Source organism: Rhinolophus sinicus, chromosome 15, assembly GCF_057876585.1.
Source record: "Rhinolophus sinicus isolate RSI-liver-muscle chromosome 15, RSI-T2T, whole genome shotgun sequence".
NCBI classification, from domain to species: Eukaryota; Metazoa; Chordata; class Mammalia; order Chiroptera; family Rhinolophidae; genus Rhinolophus; species Rhinolophus sinicus.
Genome location: NC_142515.1, coordinates 7,497,689 through 7,515,056, shown reverse-complemented (window position 1 = coordinate 7,515,056; position 17,368 = coordinate 7,497,689). Strand labels below are relative to the sequence as shown.

General features: G+C 56.0%; 1 protein-coding gene across 36 annotated transcripts in view; it reads left to right on the top strand.

The window, feature by feature from the left end:
• DMBT1 (deleted in malignant brain tumors 1) overlaps positions 1-17,368 on the top strand; it is a 74,819-nt gene that overhangs the window by 29,890 nt on the left and 27,561 nt on the right. For 18 of the 36 annotated variants that reach the window (XM_074338892.2, XM_074338883.2, XM_088791782.1 and 15 more), the window contains 18 exons: positions 201-221; positions 986-1,030; positions 2,962-3,012; positions 4,138-4,158; positions 4,921-4,968; positions 5,617-5,946; positions 6,911-6,940; positions 7,703-7,753; positions 8,401-8,730; positions 9,695-9,724; positions 10,487-10,537; positions 11,185-11,514; positions 12,479-12,508; positions 13,271-13,321; positions 13,969-14,298; positions 15,263-15,292; positions 16,055-16,105; positions 16,753-17,082. In XM_074338892.2, coding sequence (XP_074194993.2) covers positions 201-221; positions 986-1,030; positions 2,962-3,012; positions 4,138-4,158; positions 4,921-4,968; positions 5,617-5,946; positions 6,911-6,940; positions 7,703-7,753; positions 8,401-8,730; positions 9,695-9,724; positions 10,487-10,537; positions 11,185-11,514; positions 12,479-12,508; positions 13,271-13,321; positions 13,969-14,298; positions 15,263-15,292; positions 16,055-16,105; positions 16,753-17,082 — 2,160 coding nt within the window. The remainder of the gene's footprint in view (positions 1-200; positions 222-985; positions 1,031-2,961; positions 3,013-4,137; positions 4,159-4,920; positions 4,969-5,616; positions 5,947-6,910; positions 6,941-7,702; positions 7,754-8,400; positions 8,731-9,694; positions 9,725-10,486; positions 10,538-11,184; positions 11,515-12,478; positions 12,509-13,270; positions 13,322-13,968; positions 14,299-15,262; positions 15,293-16,054; positions 16,106-16,752; positions 17,083-17,368) is intronic. The other 18 variants (XM_074338895.2, XM_088791786.1, XM_074338891.2 and 15 more) reach the window with 6 other exon arrangements.

Below are 17,368 nucleotides of genomic sequence, written 5' to 3'. Positions count from 1 at the left end.
ACTCAGCAAGGCAGACACTGGCAGTAGGTAGAGGACAGAGAAGCTGTGGGTGGGCGCTGGCAGTGTCCATGCACAGGGCACATGAGAGGCCAAGTTCGGTGTGTCTAGGCTGACTGTCTTCAACCTTGGATTTTGTGTTTGTATGTGGTAGGGTGTGAAATTCTGTGCTCTATGTCTGATTTTCCTTCTTTTCCAAACAGAAATCCCAACTCCATGGCCAGGTGAGTCACCAATATCCTTACTCAGGATGTCCCTTCACTAGCTGCCTATGAAACATACTGTGATTGAACAACTGCCTTAGTGGCAGGAACCTGGGGCACATGACTTGGCTCTCAGTCACTGAGAGTGAAGGCAGTGATTCTGACCTAGACATGAACTATCCAGACTCCAAACTGTCCTGTATCCAGCTCAGTTTTCACTCATCCGTTGATATTGTCCCATGTAACTGGCTTCTAAGGTCAGACTAGAAGCTTCGTGTTTTATGAAGTTGGCCCTGTTAGAATTGGGAGAAGAAGAATGCTGCGGGTAATAGCCCTTGATAACCCCTGACCTTTCACTGATTGGACATGAGACAAGGTGGCTTCGCTGCCTCCCTCAGAGCTTGCTTTACCTTGACATTCAGCAGGACCGTATGTGCATCCCAGAATGGCAGAGACAGTGTCCAGGGGATGGCAGGGTGAGAAGCGATTATGTTCCTGGTGTCCCAGGACTCGTGAGTGGCTCCAGGTCAGCTCACCCAGGGCCCTGACTCCCTCAGTCCAACTTTCAGAGTCTGGGCAACCCACTCAGACCTGCCAGTGATTTTGTGGGTCAGTTGAGGGCCTCCTCCCAGATGCCCTAGCAGAGAAGACGGCTCGTGCACCACACACAGGTGGCAAGTGGCAGATTGTACATGTGTAATTGTCACGATGCCCACCAACAGTTTCTTCAGTGAGGTCTTTCTGTGAGGCCTGACGCTGGCTCTTGTGTTTCTCGCCACTTCCAGATTTCTGGACCACCACATCCACAAGTGAAATGCCAACCACAACAGGTAAGTATACCTCTCCAACCTTCCATGGGCTCTCTCTCTCTGCTTCTAAAGACAGGTGGGGTTTGAGAGTGATAAAAGAAGATTACGGTAATACCCATAGTTATCCTAGTCCCCCTCGTGGATGGGACAGGAGGCGGGGTCTCTGACCAGCAGGTTGACATGTAATATAAAGGGCAGCTATTGTGGTCAGTGGGACTCTGGGTATAGGTCAGCAGAGATCTTCCACCATTTATCAGCATAAACCCTGAATCCTCCAGAGTCATTCCGGGATCGGGCCTGACTCAGGCCATGGCTGGTTCCCTTGGGGTATAGGTGAGAGTGTCAGTAGCGATTTGTGTGGCCAAAGTCCCATCACCTGCTTGAGCTTTGCAAGGACCAGCAGGGAACTCGCATGAGCCACCAAGTACTGAACAGGGGGAGTGTCTTGACCTTTCCGTGGAGGTCGGGGCTCCACTCTTGGTGTGCCCCGTGTGTGTGGGGATGGCAGTCCTTCTCTCGTTCATCAGTGGTCACGGGTACATCCATACACTGGAGCCCCCATAGACCTCCCAGGACACGATGTGTCTGCTCCTTTCCTGTGATGCAGGTGACTTTCTGACTGTGGTGTGTGGCCAGGAAAAGTGCCTGTAAGAACCCTAGGCCTGCGAGCTACAACACAGCACAGTTTTCTTTTACGAAATACAGAGAAGTAGGCAGGGGGAGGTAAAGTTTGAGTGTCAGCGGCTAGTGAATGTAAGTGTAATGAAAAGTTCGGGCATTGGGGAGTGTGTCATGACCCATGAGGAAAAACTCACACATCAAGGCAGAAATTGGGGTCTACCTCAACCCATTTCTTTGGACCATTCTGTAATAAACGCTTGGTGTCAATGCATAGGCTATGGTGCCCTGTCCCAGAAGTGACTGGTTTTCCTTTTCGGGAAACTAAGCCCTCAGGCTCAGCAAGGCAGGCAATAGCAGTTGACACAGGACAGAGAGGCTGTGGGCGGGCACTGGTAGTGTCCATGCACGTGGCACGTGAGAGGCTACAGCTCGGTGTGTATAGGCTGAGTGTCTTCACCCTTGGATTTTGTGTGTGTGCGGTTGGGGTGGTGGAACTTTGTACTTTGTGTCTGATTTTCCATCTCTTCCAAACAACACGGACACTCCGTCCACTATTTGGGCAGGTGAGTCTGCGGCATCCTTACTCAGAATATCCCTTCACTGGCTGCCTAACCAACACACTAATTGAACGACTGCTCTTGGAGGCAGGGACTCATGATAACATGATTTTGGCCCTCGGTCACGGAGAACGAAGGCAGCGCTTCTGAACTAGACATGGGACTCCTAGACTCTAACCCGATTTGCATCCAGTGGAGTTTTCACTCAATTCATTGAAACTATCCCATGTAATTGGCTTCTAAGTTCGCAGAGGTGGATGCGTGTTTCATGAACTTGGCCCTGTTAGAATTGGCAGACCAAGAATGCTACGGGAGAATAGCCGTCGATAACCCGTGAGCATTCACTGATTGGACATGAGACAAGGTGGCTTCGCTGCCTCCCTCAGAGCTTGCTGTGCCTTGACATGCAGCAGGATCGCATGTGCATCCATATATGGCAGAGACAGTGCCCAGGGGATGACAGGCTGATAAGTGATTATGTTCCTATGGGTCCAAGGACACGTGATTGGCTCCAGGTCCAATCACCATGGGCCCTGACTCCTTCTGTCCAAGTTTCAGAGTCCGGCCCACACCCCCAGACCTGGCATGGGTTTCATGGCTCAGTTGAGGGCGTTCCTCCCAGATGACCTAGCAGAGAAGACGGCTCGTGTCCCAACACAGGTTGCATTTGGCAGATGGCACATGTGGAATTGTCACGATGCCAACCAACAGTTTGTGCAGTGAGTTGTTTCTGTGAGGCCTAAGTCTAGCTCATGTGTTTCTCGCCACTTCCAGATTTCTGGACCACCACATCCACAACTGAAACGACAATGCCAACCACAACAGGTAAGTATACCTCTCCAACCTTCCATGGGCTCACTTTTTCTTCTGAAGTAAGGTTGAGTCTGAGATTGATAAACGAAGACTCTGGGTTTACCCATCCTTAGCCTAGTCCCTGTGGAAAGGGTTATGGGGCGGGTTCTCTGACGACCAGGTTGACGTGTAATATAGAGGGCAGCTATCGCTGTCAGTGGGCAGGTGTCAGCAGAGATCTTCCACCATTTATCAGTGTAAGCCCTGAATCCTCCAGACTCATTCTGGGACCGGTCCTTGCTCAGGCCATGGCTGGTACCGTTGGGGTACAGGTGAGAGTCAGTACCAATTTGTGTGGCTTTAGTCCCATCACCCGCTTGAGCTTTACCAGGACCAGCCGGGGCTCGCAGGAGCCACGAAGTACTGAACAGGGGGAGTGTATTGACCTTTCCGTGGAGGTCGGGGCTCCACCCTTGGTGTGTCACGTGTGTGGGGATGGCAGTCCTTCTCTCGTTCATCAGAGGTCACGGGTGCATCCATACACTGGAGCCTCCATAGACCTCCCAGGACACGATGTGTCTGCTCCTTTCCTGTGATGCATGTGACCTTCTGACCGGGAGTGGTGGCCAGGCAAAGTGCTCGAAACACACCTCAGGCCTGTGAGATTACGACACAGCACAGTGTTCATTTATGAGACACAGAGAAGTAGGCAGGGAGAGGTGAAGTTTGAGTGTTAGCGGCCAGGGAATGGAATGCTTGGGTAGTGTGGCCTGACCCATGGGAGAAAACAAAGAAACCATTATAAAGCCACATTGTCTTCACACATCATGGCAGATTTGGGGGCGACCTCACCGTATTTCTTTGGCCCGTTCTGTGATAAACGCTTGGTGTCAATGCATAGGCTACAGTGCCCTGTCCTAGAAGACACTGTTTTTTCTATTCGGGAAATGAAGTCCTGAGGCTCAGCAGGAGGCACTGGCAGGGGACATAGGACAGAGAAGCTGTGGGTGGGCACTGGCAGTGTCCATGCACAGGGCACATGAGAGGCCAAGTTCGGTGTGTCTAGGCTGACTATCTTCAACCTTGGATTTTCTGTTTGTATGTGGTAGGGTGTGAAATTTTGTGCTCTACGTCTGATTTTCCTTCTTTTCCAAACAGAAATCCCAACTCCATGGCCAGGTGAGTCACCAATATCCTTACTCAGGATGTCCCTTCACTAGCTGCCTATGAAACATACTGTGATTGAACAACTGCCTTAGTGGCAGGAACCCTGGGGCACTTGACTTGGCTCTCAGTCACTGAGAATGAAGGCAGTGCTTCTGACCTAGACATGAACTACCCAGACACCAAACTGTCCTGTATCCAGCTCAGTTTTCACTCATCCGTTGATACTGTCCCATGTAACTGGCTTCTAAGGTCAGACTAGAAACTTCGTGTTTTATGAACTTGGCCCTGTTAGAATTGGCAGAAGAAAAATGCTACGGGAAATAGCCCTCAAACCCCTGACCTTTTACCGATTGGACATGAGGCAAGGTGGCTTCGCTGCCTCCCTCAGACCTTGCTATACCTTGACATTCAGCAGAATCACATGTGCATCCCAGAATGGCAGAGACAGTGTCCAGGGATGGCAGGGTGATAAGCGATTATGTTCCTGGTGTCCCAGGACACATGACTGCCTCAGGTCAGCTCACCCAGGGCCCTGACTCCTTCAGTCCAAGTTTCAGAGTCTGGGCAACCCACTAAGACCTGCCAGTGATTTCATGGCTCAGTTGACGGCATTCCTCCCAGATGACATAGCGGAGAAGACGGCTCGTGTCCCTCACACAGGTGGCAAGTGGCAGATTGTACATGTGTAATTGCCACGAGGGCCACCAACAATTTCTGCAGTGAGTTCTCTCTGTGAGGCCTAACAGTGGCTCTTGTGTTTCTCGCCACATCCAGACTTCTGGGACACTACATCGACAACTGGGACAATTTCAACAACATCAGGTAAATATCCCTGTCCAACCTTCCGTGGGCTCTGTCTCTGCGTCTAAAGCTAGCTTGTGTTTGAGCGTGACAGGGGAGGCTCGGGGTGTGCCCTTCCTTAGCCTAGTCCCTGTGAAGGGGGCCGAGGGATGGGTCCCAGAGAGATGCTCCCTCACCGATCAGGGTGAGCCCTGGAGGCCTGATGAGTCATTCTGGGACCTGGCTCCTGTGCCGGTCTCGGGCTGGTGCTGGTGGTAACGGGGGAGAATGTGTGTCCTGCATCTGTCTGGCCAAGGTCCCTTCACATGCCGGAGCTTTGCCACAGCCAGCCGGGACAACACGGGAGCCAAGCAACTGCCAAACAGGGGGATGGTCTTGGTCTGGCTTCAGAGCTCTGTGCCTCTACCCTGGCTGTGGTGTGGCGATGGCAGGCCTGTTCTCATGTGTTGTGGTAATGGGGTGCTTCCTGACATGGCGGCATCCGTACACCTGAGCACGATACCATATGTCTGCTCCTTTGCCCTGATGAGGGTTAACCCCTGAGCCGGTCGTAAGGTGTCCTGTTGCCCGGGATCTTTGGCTAAGAGAACGTACCCAGATTCTGGAAAATGCCTCTGATGTGGTAGCTCCAGACATACACCGAGGGGGTCTTCCTGTGCCGCACTCTAGGGTTCGGGACCGAAACGAGTTTGGCTCTGAGGCTGGTGAACGGAGGTGACCGGTGTCAGGGCCGGGTGGAGGTCCTGTACCGGGGCTCGTGGGGCACCGTGTGTGACGACGGCTGGGACACCAACGACGCCAACGTGGTGTGCAGGCAGCTGGGCTGCGGCTGGGCCAGGTCGGCTCCAGGAAGTGCCCGTTTCGGGCAGGGCTCAGGGCCGATTGTCCTGGATGACGTGAATTGCTCGGGGCACGAGTCCTACCTGTGGAGCTGCCCACACAGAGGCTGGAACTCGCACAACTGTAACCACGGGGAGGACGCCGGCGTCGTCTGCTCAGGTGGGCCTCAAAGATCGTGGGCGTCCTTCTGGGGTGACGTTGCTGAGAACAAACTCACTTCCCTTTAGGGACCCTCACCCACACCCCAGAGCGTCATCTCTGAGCCTGTAGTTTATCCCAGGGCAGCTGGCAGCCAGGGTACCTTGTCACGTGCTCTACTTGTAGACTCAGCTCGGTTACTACGTGCCACACGCATCTTGCAGGCGTTCCCGAGTTCGGTTTCGAGGTGACTATGGCGCCCGTGTTCACACACGGGGTTAAGGTTTCCGAGGACAGAGCAGGGGCCTTTTCCCTTGCTCACAGTAGGGTGGGCTCACCTCCCATCCTGGGGTTCACCTTGGACGTCCGTCTCAGGGCACAGTCGTTTTTGAGGGGCCAGGGAGAGTTGGTGGGCAACACCCCTCTACTGTGATTTTATTTGTTTGGGCTCTCCCGGCTGCAGCGCAGAAGACAGGATGCTACGGCACAGCGTTCGTTCTGCGATATTGTGAGGAGAGGTTGGGAGAAGGGAAAGTGTGAGATGGGATGCTAATGAGCCCGTTAGGACCTCGGGGAGTGTGGTGTGGGGCCTGGGGAACCAACCAGAAAGTCTCAGACAGTCTCAATTTTATCATACCTCAAGGCGGAAAAACTGGGGTCTACCTCAAACTATTTTTCGGACCATTCTGTGATACACCATTGGTGTCAGTGCACAGGCTGTGGTTCTCTGTCCCTGAAGTGACACTGGTTTTCCTCTGCGGGATCCTACGCCTGCAGGGTCAGTGAGGCAGGCACCGGCAGTGGACAGAGAGAGCACAGAGAGGCTCTGGGTGGGCACTGGCAGTGTCCACGCACGGGGCACGTGAGAGGCATCAGCTTGGCCTGAATCTCGCCATAGTCGGCGAGTGTCTTCATCCTTGGATCAGGGGTGAAGGGACCGGGCTCGTGTACGCTTTGTGTCTGACTTTCCTTCTCTTCCTCGCAGCTGCTGAGACCCAGACCACATTCTGGCCAGGTGAGTCGCCGGCATCCTTACTCAGGCTGTCCCTTTACTAGCTGCCCATCCGACACACTATGATTGAATGACTGCTCTTGGGGGCGGGCACCCAGGGGCACAGGATTTTGGCTGTAGGTCACGGAGAATGACAGCAGTGGTTTTGAAGTAGGTAGGGGACTCCCCAGGCTACAACCCATCCTGTATCCAGCTCACTTTTCACCCACTCCGTTGATACTGTCCCATGTGATTGGTGTCTCCGGTCAGAGAGGCGGCTCGTGTTTCATGAACCTTGGCCCAGTTAAAATTGATGCTACAGGAATGCTGTGAGGGAATAGCCGTCCAGAAACCCTGTGCGTTTGCTGATTAGACTAGAGACGAGGCTGGCTGCTCTCCCTCCCTCAGAGCTAGTGACTCCTTGAGATCTGAGGGTCACAGGTGCATCTACAAATGTCAGAGACAGTGCCCCGAGTACGGCAGGGTGACAAGCGATTCTGTTCCTGTGAGGACCAGGACACGCGATTGACTCCAGGTCCAATTTCCCCGGGCCCTGACTCTGTTGAAGCTTCACAGTCAGGAAATGACCTCCGACTTGGCCGTGACTTCGTGGCCTAGGTGAGGGCCTTCCTCTCAGATAACCTAGCTGAGCTCGCAGCTTGTGCCCCACGCAGACGACTCAGGAGCAGGATGCACATGTGGAATTGTCAGGATGGTCCCTGACAATTTCTTCAAGACTTCTTTCGGTGAGGCCTGACTCTGGCCCTTGTGTTTCTCCCCATTCAGACTATTGGACGAGCACATCGACACCTCAAACGTCGATGCCAAGCACAACAGGTAAGTATCCCTGTCCAACCTTCCATGGGCTCTGTCTCTGCTTCTGAAGCTAGCTTGTGTTTGAGCGTGACAGGGGAGGCTCAGGGTGTGCCCTTCCTTAGCCTAGTCCCTGTGAGGGGGCCGAGGGACGGGTCCCAGAGAGATGCTCCCTCACCGATCAGGGTGAGCCCTGGAGGCCTGATGAGTCATTCTGGGACCTGGCTCCTGTGCCGGTCTCGGGCTGGTGCTGGTGGTAACGGGGGAGAATGTGTGTCCTGCATCTGTCTGGCCAAGGTCCCTTCACATGCCGGAGCTTTGCCACAGCCAGCCGGGACAACACGGGAGCCAAGCAACTGCCAAACCGGGGGATGGTCTTGGCCTGGCTTCAGAGCTCTGTGCCTCTACCCTGGCTGTGGTGTGGCGATGGCAGGCCTGTTCTCATGTGTTGTGGTAATGGGGTGCTTCCTGACATGGCGGCATCCGTACACCTGAGCACGATACCATGTGTCTGCTCCTTTGCCCTGATGAGGGTTAACCCCTGAGCCGGTCGTAAGGTGTCCTGTTGCCCGGGATCTTTGGCTAAGAGAACGTACCCAGATTCTGGAAAATGCCTCTGACGTGGTAGCTCCAGACACACACCGAGGGGGTCTTCCTGTGCCGCACTCTAGGGTTCGGGACCGAATCGAGTTTGGCTCTGAGGCTGGTGAACGGAGGTGACCGGTGTCAGGGCCGGGTGGAGGTCCTGTACCGGGGCTCGTGGGGCACCGTGTGTGACGACGGCTGGGACACCAACGACGCCAACGTGGTGTGCAGGCAGCTGGGCTGCGGCTGGGCCAGGTCGGCTCCAGGAAGTGCCCGTTTCGGGCAGGGCTCAGGGCCGATTGTCCTGGATGACGTGAATTGCTCGGGGCACGAGTCCTACCTGTGGAGCTGCCCACACAGAGGCTGGAACTCGCACAACTGTAACCACGGGGAGGACGCCGGCGTCGTCTGCTCAGGTGGGCCTCAAAGATCGTGGGCGTCCTTCTGGGGTGACGTTGCTGAGAACAAACTCACTTTCCTTTAGGGACCCTCACCCACACCCCAGAGCGTCATCTCTGAGCCTGTAGTTTATCCCAGGGCAGCTGGCAGCCAGGGTACCTTGTCACGTGCTCTACTTGTAGACTCAGCTCGGTTACCACGTGCCACACGCATCTTGCAGGCGTTCCCGAGTTCGGTTTCGAGGTGACTATGGCGCCCGTGTTCACACACGGGGTTAAGGTTTCCGAGGACAGAGCAGGGGCCTTTTCCCTTGTCCACAGTAGGGTGGGCTCACCTCCCATCCTGGGGTTCACCTTGGACGTCCTTCTCAGGGCACAGTCGTTTTTGAGGGGCCAGGGAGAGTTGGTGGGCAACACCCCTCTACTGTGATTTTATTTGTTTGGGCTCTCCCGGCTGCAGCGCAGAAGACAGGATGCTACGGCACAGCGTTCGTTCTGCGATATTGTGAGGAGAGGTTGGGAGAAGGGAAAGTGTGAGATGGGATGCTAATGAGCCCGTTAGGACCTTGGGGAGTGTGGTGTGGGGCCTGGGGAACCAACCAGAAAGTCTCAGACAGTCTCAATTTTATCATACCTCAAGGCGGAAAAACTGGGGTCTACCTCAAACTATTTTTCGGACCATTCTGTGATACACCATTGGTGTCAGTGCACAGGCTGTGGTTCTCTGTCCCTGAAGTGACACTGGTTTTCCTCTTCGGGATCCTACGCCTGCAGGGTCAGTGAGGCAGGCACCGGCAGTGGACAGAGAGAGCACAGAGAGGCTCTGGGTGGGCACTGGCTGTGTCCACGCACGGGGCACGTGAGAGGCATCAGCTTGGCCTGAATCTCGCCATAGTCGGCGAGTGTCTTCATCCTTGGATCAGGGGTGAAGGGACCGGGCTCGTGTACGCTTTGTGTCTGACTTTCCTTCTCTTCCTCGCAGCTGCTGAGACCCAGACCACATTCTGGCCAGGTGAGTCGCCGGCATCCTTACTCAGGCTGTCCCTTTACTAGCTGCCCATCCGACACACTATGATTGAATGACTGCTCTTGGGGGCGGGCACCCAGGGGCACAGGATTTTGGCTGTAGGTCACGGAGAATGACAGCAGTGGTTCTGAAGTAGGTAGGGGACTCCCCAGGCTACAACCCATCCTGTATCCAGCTCACTTTTCACCCACTCCGTTGATACTGTCCCATGTGATTGGTGTCTCCGGTCAGAGAGGCGGCTCGTGTTTCATGAACCTTGGCCCAGTTAAAATTGATGCTACAGGAATGCTGTGAGGGAATAGCCGTCCAGAAACCCTGTGCGTTTGCTGATTAGACTAGAGACGAGGCTGGCTGCTCTCCCTCCCTCAGAGCTAGTGACTCCTTGAGATCTGAGGGTCACAGGTGCATCTACAAATGTCAGAGACAGTGCCCCGAGTACGGCAGGGTGACAAGCGATTCTGTTCCTGTGAGGACCAGGACACGCGATTGACTCCAGGTCCAATTTCCCCGGGCCCTGACTCTGTTGAAGCTTCACAGTCAGGAAATGACCTCCGACTTGGCCGTGACTTCGTGGCCTAGGTGAGGGCCTTCCTCTCAGATAACCTAGCTGAGCTCGCAGCTTGTGCCCCACGCAGACGACTCAGGAGCAGGATGCACATGTGGAATTGTCAGGATGGTCCCTGACAATTTCTTCAAGACTTCTTTCGGTGAGGCCTGACTCTGGCCCTTGTGTTTCTCCCCATTCAGACTATTGGACGAGCACATCGACACCTCAAACGTCGATGCCAAGCACAACAGGTAAGTATCCCTGTCCAACCTTCCATGGGCTCTGTCTCTGCTTCTGAAGCTAGCTTGTGTTTGAGCGTGACAGGGGAGGCTCGGGGTGTGCCCTTCCTTAGCCTAGTCCCTGTGAGGGGGCCGAGGGACGGGTCCCAGAGAGATGCTCCCTCACCGATCAGGGTGAGCCCTGGAGGCCTGATGAGTCATTCTGGGACCTGGCTCCTGTGCCGGTCTCGGGCTGGTGCTGGTGGTAACGGGGGAGAATGTGTGTCCTGCATCTGTCTGGCCAAGGTCCCTTCACATGCCGGAGCTTTGCCACAGCCAGCCGGGACAACACGGGAGCCAAGCAACTGCCAAACCGGGGGATGGTCTTGGCCTGGCTTCAGAGCTCTGTGCCTCTACCCTGGCTGTGGTGTGGCGATGGCAGGCCTGTTCTCATGTGTTGTGGTAATGGGGTGCTTCCTGACATGGCGGCATCCGTACACCTGAGCACGATACCATGTGTCTGCTCCTTTGCCCTGATGAGGGTTAACCCCTGAGCCGGTCGTAAGGTGTCCTGTTGCCCGGGATCTTTGGCTAAGAGAACGTACCCAGATTCTGGAAAATGCCTCTGACGTGGTAGCTCCAGACACACACCGAGGGGGTCTTCCTGTGCCGCACTCTAGGGTTCGGGACCGAATCGAGTTTGGCTCTGAGGCTGGTGAACGGAGGTGACCGGTGTCAGGGCCGGGTGGAGGTCCTGTACCGGGGCTCGTGGGGCACCGTGTGTGACGACGGCTGGGACACCAACGACGCCAACGTGGTGTGCAGGCAGCTGGGCTGCGGCTGGGCCAGGTCGGCTCCAGGAAGTGCCCGTTTCGGGCAGGGCTCAGGGCCGATTGTCCTGGATGACGTGAATTGCTCGGGGCACGAGTCCTACCTGTGGAGCTGCCCACACAGAGGCTGGAACTCGCACAACTGTAACCACGGGGAGGACGCCGGCGTCGTCTGCTCAGGTGGGCCTCAAAGATCGTGGGCGTCCTTCTGGGGTGACGTTGCTGAGAACAAACTCACTTTCCTTTAGGGACCCTCACCCACACCCCAGAGCGTCATCTCTGAGCCTGTAGTTTATCCCAGGGCAGCTGGCAGCCAGGGTACCTTGTCACGTGCTCTACTTGTAGACTCAGCTCGGTTACCACGTGCCACACGCATCTTGCAGGCGTTCCCGAGTTCGGTTTCGAGGTGACTATGGCGCCCGTGTTCACACACGGGGTTAAGGTTTCCGAGGACAGAGCAGGGGCCTTTTCCCTTGTCCACAGTAGGGTGGGCTCACCTCCCATCCTGGGGTTCACCTTGGACGTCCTTCTCAGGGCACAGTCGTTTTTGAGGGGCCAGGGAGAGTTGGTGGGCAACACCCCTCTACTGTGATTTTATTTGTTTGGGCTCTCCCGGCTGCAGCGCAGAAGACAGGATGCTACGGCACAGCGTTCGTTCTGCGATATTGTGAGGAGAGGTTGGGAGAAGGGAAAGTGTGAGATGGGATGCTAATGAGCCCGTTAGGACCTTGGGGAGTGTGGTGTGGGGCCTGGGGAACCAACCAGAAAGTCTCAGACAGTCTCAATTTTATCATACCTCAAGGCGGAAAAACTGGGGTCTACCTCAAACTATTTTTCGGACCATTCTGTGATACACCATTGGTGTCAGTGCACAGGCTGTGGTTCTCTGTCCCTGAAGTGACACTGGTTTTCCTCTTCGGGATCCTACGCCTGCAGGGTCAGTGAGGCAGGCACCGGCAGTGGACAGAGAGAGCACAGAGAGGCTCTGGGTGGGCACTGGCTGTGTCCACGCACGGGGCACGTGAGAGGCATCAGCTTGGCCTGAATCTCGCCATAGTCGGCGAGTGTCTTCATCCTTGGATCAGGGGTGAAGGGACCGGGCTCGTGTACGCTTTGTGTCTGACTTTCCTTCTCTTCCTCGCAGCTGCTGAGACCCAGACCACATTCTGGCCAGGTGAGTCGCCGGCATCCTTACTCAGGCTGTCCCTTTACTAGCTGCCCATCCGACACACTATGATTGAATGACTGCTCTTGGGGGCGGGCACCCAGGGGCACAGGATTTTGGCTGTAGGTCACGGAGAATGACAGCAGTGGTTCTGAAGTAGGTAGGGGACTCCCCAGGCTACAACCCATCCTGTATCCAGCTCACTTTTCACCCACTCCGTTGATACTGTCCCATGTGATTGGTGTCTCCGGTCAGAGAGGCGGCTCGTGTTTCATGAACCTTGGCCCAGTTAAAATTGATGCTACAGGAATGCTGTGAGGGAATAGCCGTCCAGAAACCCTGTGCGTTTGCTGATTAGACTAGAGACGAGGCTGGCTGCTCTCCCTCCCTCAGAGCTAGTGACTCCTTGAGATCTGAGGGTCACAGGTGCATCTACAAATGTCAGAGACAGTGCCCCGAGTACGGCAGGGTGACAAGCGATTCTGTTCCTGTGAGGACCAGGACACGCGATTGACTCCAGGTCCAATTTCCCCGGGCCCTGACTCTGTTGAAGCTTCACAGTCAGGAAATGACCTCCGACTTGGCCGTGACTTCGTGGCCTAGGTGAGGGCCTTCCTCTCAGATAACCTAGCTGAGCTCGCAGCTTGTGCCCCACGCAGACGACTCAGGAGCAGGATGCACATGTGGAATTGTCAGGATGGTCCCTGACAATTTCTTCAAGACTTCTTTCGGTGAGGCCTGACTCTGGCCCTTGTGTTTCTCCCCATTCAGACTATTGGACGAGCACATCGACACCTCAAACGTCGATGCCAAGCACAACAGGTAAGTATCCCTGTCCAACCTTCCATGGGCTCTGTCTCTGCTTCTGAAGCTAGCTTGTGTTTGAGCGTGACAGGGGAGGCTCAGGGTGTGCCCTTCCTTAGCCTAGTCCCTGTGAGGGGGCCGAGGGACGGGTCCCAGAGAGATGCTCCCTCACCGATCAGGGTGAGCCCTGGAGGCCTGATGAGTCATTCTGGGACCTGGCTCCTGTGCCGGTCTCGGGCTGGTGCTGGTGGTAACGGGGGAGAATGTGTGTCCTGCATCTGTCTGGCCAAGGTCCCTTCACATGCCGGAGCTTTGCCACAGCCAGCCGGGACAACACGGGAGCCAAGCAACTGCCAAACCGGGGGATGGTCTTGGCCTGGCTTCAGAGCTCTGTGCCTCTACCCTGGCTGTGGTGTGGCGATGGCAGGCCTGTTCTCATGTGTTGTGGTAATGGGGTGCTTCCTGACATGGCGGCATCCGTACACCTGAGCACGATACCATGTGTCTGCTCCTTTGCCCTGATGAGGGTTAACCCCTGAGCCGGTCGTAAGGTGTCCTGTTGCCCGGGATCTTTGGCTAAGAGAACGTACCCAGATTCTGGAAAATGCCTCTGACGTGGTAGCTCCAGACACACACCGAGGGGGTCTTCCTGTGCCGCACTCTAGGGTTCGGGACCGAATCGAGTTTGGCTCTGAGGCTGGTGAACGGAGGTGACCGGTGTCAGGGCCGGGTGGAGGTCCTGTACCGGGGCTCGTGGGGCACCGTGTGTGACGACGGCTGGGACACCAACGACGCCAACGTGGTGTGCAGGCAGCTGGGCTGCGGCTGGGCCAGGTCGGCTCCAGGAAGTGCCCGTTTCGGGCAGGGCTCAGGGCCGATTGTCCTGGATGACGTGAATTGCTCGGGGCACGAGTCCTACCTGTGGAGCTGCCCACACAGAGGCTGGAACTCGCACAACTGTAACCACGGGGAGGACGCCGGCGTCGTCTGCTCAGGTGGGCCTCAAAGATCGTGGGCGTCCTTCTGGGGTGACGTTGCTGAGAACAAACTCACTTTCCTTTAGGGACCCTCACCCACACCCCAGAGCGTCATCTCTGAGCCTGTAGTTTATCCCAGGGCAGCTGGCAGCCAGGGTACCTTGTCACGTGCTCTACTTGTAGACTCAGCTCGGTTACCACGTGCCACACGCATCTTGCAGGCGTTCCCGAGTTCGGTTTCGAGGTGACTATGGCGCCCGTGTTCACACACGGGGTTAAGGTTTCCGAGGACAGAGCAGGGGCCTTTTCCCTTGTCCACAGTAGGGTGGGCTCACCTCCCATCCTGGGGTTCACCTTGGACGTCCTTCTCAGGGCACAGTCGTTTTTGAGGGGCCAGGGAGAGTTGGTGGGCAACACCCCTCTACTGTGATTTTATTTGTTTGGGCTCTCCCGGCTGCAGCGCAGAAGACAGGATGCTACGGCACAGCGTTCGTTCTGCGATATTGTGAGGAGAGGTTGGGAGAAGGGAAAGTGTGAGATGGGATGCTAATGAGCCCGTTAGGACCTTGGGGAGTGTGGTGTGGGGCCTGGGGAACCAACCAGAAAGTCTCAGACAGTCTCAATTTTATCATACCTCAAGGCGGAAAAACTGGGGTCTACCTCAAACTATTTTTCGGACCATTCTGTGATACACCATTGGTGTCAGTGCACAGGCTGTGGTTCTCTGTCCCTGAAGTGACACTGGTTTTCCTCTTCGGGATCCTACGCCTGCAGGGTCAGTGAGGCAGGCACCGGCAGTGGACAGAGAGAGCACAGAGAGGCTCTGGGTGGGCACTGGCTGTGTCCACGCACGGGGCACGTGAGAGGCATCAGCTTGGCCTGAATCTCGCCATAGTCGGCGAGTGTCTTCATCCTTGGATCAGGGGTGAAGGGACCGGGCTCGTGTACGCTTTGTGTCTGACTTTCCTTCTCTTCCTCGCAGCTGCTGAGACCCAGACCACATTCTGGCCAGGTGAGTCGCCGGCATCCTTACTCAGGCTGTCCCTTTACTAGCTGCCCATCCGACACACTATGATTGAATGACTGCTCTTGGGGGCGGGCACCCAGGGGCACAGGATTTTGGCTGTAGGTCACGGAGAATGACAGCAGTGGTTCTGAAGTAGGTAGGGGACTCCCCAGGCTACAACCCATCCTGTATCCAGCTCACTTTTCACCCACTCCGTTGATACTGTCCCATGTGATTGGTGTCTCCGGTCAGAGAGGCGGCTCGTGTTTCATGAACCTTGGCCCAGTTAAAATTGATGCTACAGGAATGCTGTGAGGGAATAGCCGTCCAGAAACCCTGTGCGTTTGCTGATTAGACTAGAGACGAGGCTGGCTGCTCTCCCTCCCTCAGAGCTAGTGACTCCTTGAGATCTGAGGGTCACAGGTGCATCTACAAATGTCAGAGACAGTGCCCCGAGTACGGCAGGGTGACAAGCGATTCTGTTCCTGTGAGGACCAGGACACGCGATTGACTCCAGGTCCAATTTCCCCGGGCCCTGACTCTGTTGAAGCTTCACAGTCAGGAAATGACCTCCGACTTGGCCGTGACTTCGTGGCCTAGGTGAGGGCCTTCCTCTCAGATAACCTAGCTGAGCTCGCAGCTTGTGCCCCACGCAGACGACTCAGGAGCAGGATGCACATGTGGAATTGTCAGGATGGTCCCTGACAATTTCTTCAAGACTTCTTTCGGTGAGGCCTGACTCTGGCCCTTGTGTTTCTCCCCATTCAGACTATTGGACGAGCACATCGACACCTCAAACGTCGATGCCAAGCACAACAGGTAAGTATCCCTGTCCAACCTTCCATGGGCTCTGTCTCTGCTTCTGAAGCTAGCTTGTGTTTGAGCGTGACAGGGGAGGCTCGGGGTGTGCCCTTCCTTAGCCTAGTCCCTGTGAGGGGGCCGAGGGACGGGTCCCAGAGAGATGCTCCCTCACCGATCAGGGTGAGCCCTGGAGGCCTGATGAGTCATTCTGGGACCTGGCTCCTGTGCCGGTCTCGGGCTGGTGCTGGTGGTAACGGGGGAGAATGTGTGTCCTGCATCTGTCTGGCCAAGGTCCCTTCACATGCCGGAGCTTTGCCACAGCCAGCCGGGACAACACGGGAGCCAAGCAACTGCCAAACCGGGGGATGGTCTTGGCCTGGCTTCAGAGCTCTGTGCCTCTACCCTGGCTGTGGTGTGGCGATGGCAGGCCTGTTCTCATGTGTTGTGGTAATGGGGTGCTTCCTGACATGGCGGCATCCGTACACCTGAGCACGATACCATGTGTCTGCTCCTTTGCCCTGATGAGGGTTAACCCCTGAGCCGGTCGTAAGGTGTCCTGTTGCCCGGGATCTTTGGCTAAGAGAACGTACCCAGATTCTGGAAAATGCCTCTGACGTGGTAGCTCCAGACACACACCGAGGGGGTCTTCCTGTGCCGCACTCTAGGGTTCGGGACCGAATCGAGTTTGGCTCTGAGGCTGGTGAACGGAGGTGACCGGTGTCAGGGCCGGGTGGAGGTCCTGTACCGGGGCTCGTGGGGCACCGTGTGTGACGACGGCTGGGACACCAACGACGCCAACGTGGTGTGCAGGCAGCTGGGCTGCGGCTGGGCCAGGTCGGCTCCAGGAAGTGCCCGTTTCGGGCAGGGCTCAGGGCCGATTGTCCTGGATGACGTGAATTGCTCGGGGCACGAGTCCTACCTGTGGAGCTGCCCACACAGAGGCTGGAACTCGCACAACTGTAACCACGGGGAGGACGCCGGCGTCGTCTGCTCAGGTGGGCCTCAAAGATCGTGGGCGTCCTTCTGGGGTGACGTTGCTGAGAACAAACTCACTTTCCTTTAGGGACCCTCACCCACACCCCAGAGCGTCATCTCTGAGCCTGTAGTTTATCCCAGGGCAGCTGGCAGCCAGGGTACCTTGTCACGTGCTCTACTTGTAGACTCAGCTCGGTTACCACGTGCCACACGCATCTTGCAGGCGTTCCCGAGTTCGGTTTCGAGGTGACTATGGCGCCCGTGTTCACACACGGGGTTAAGGTTTCCGAGGACAGAGCAGGGGCC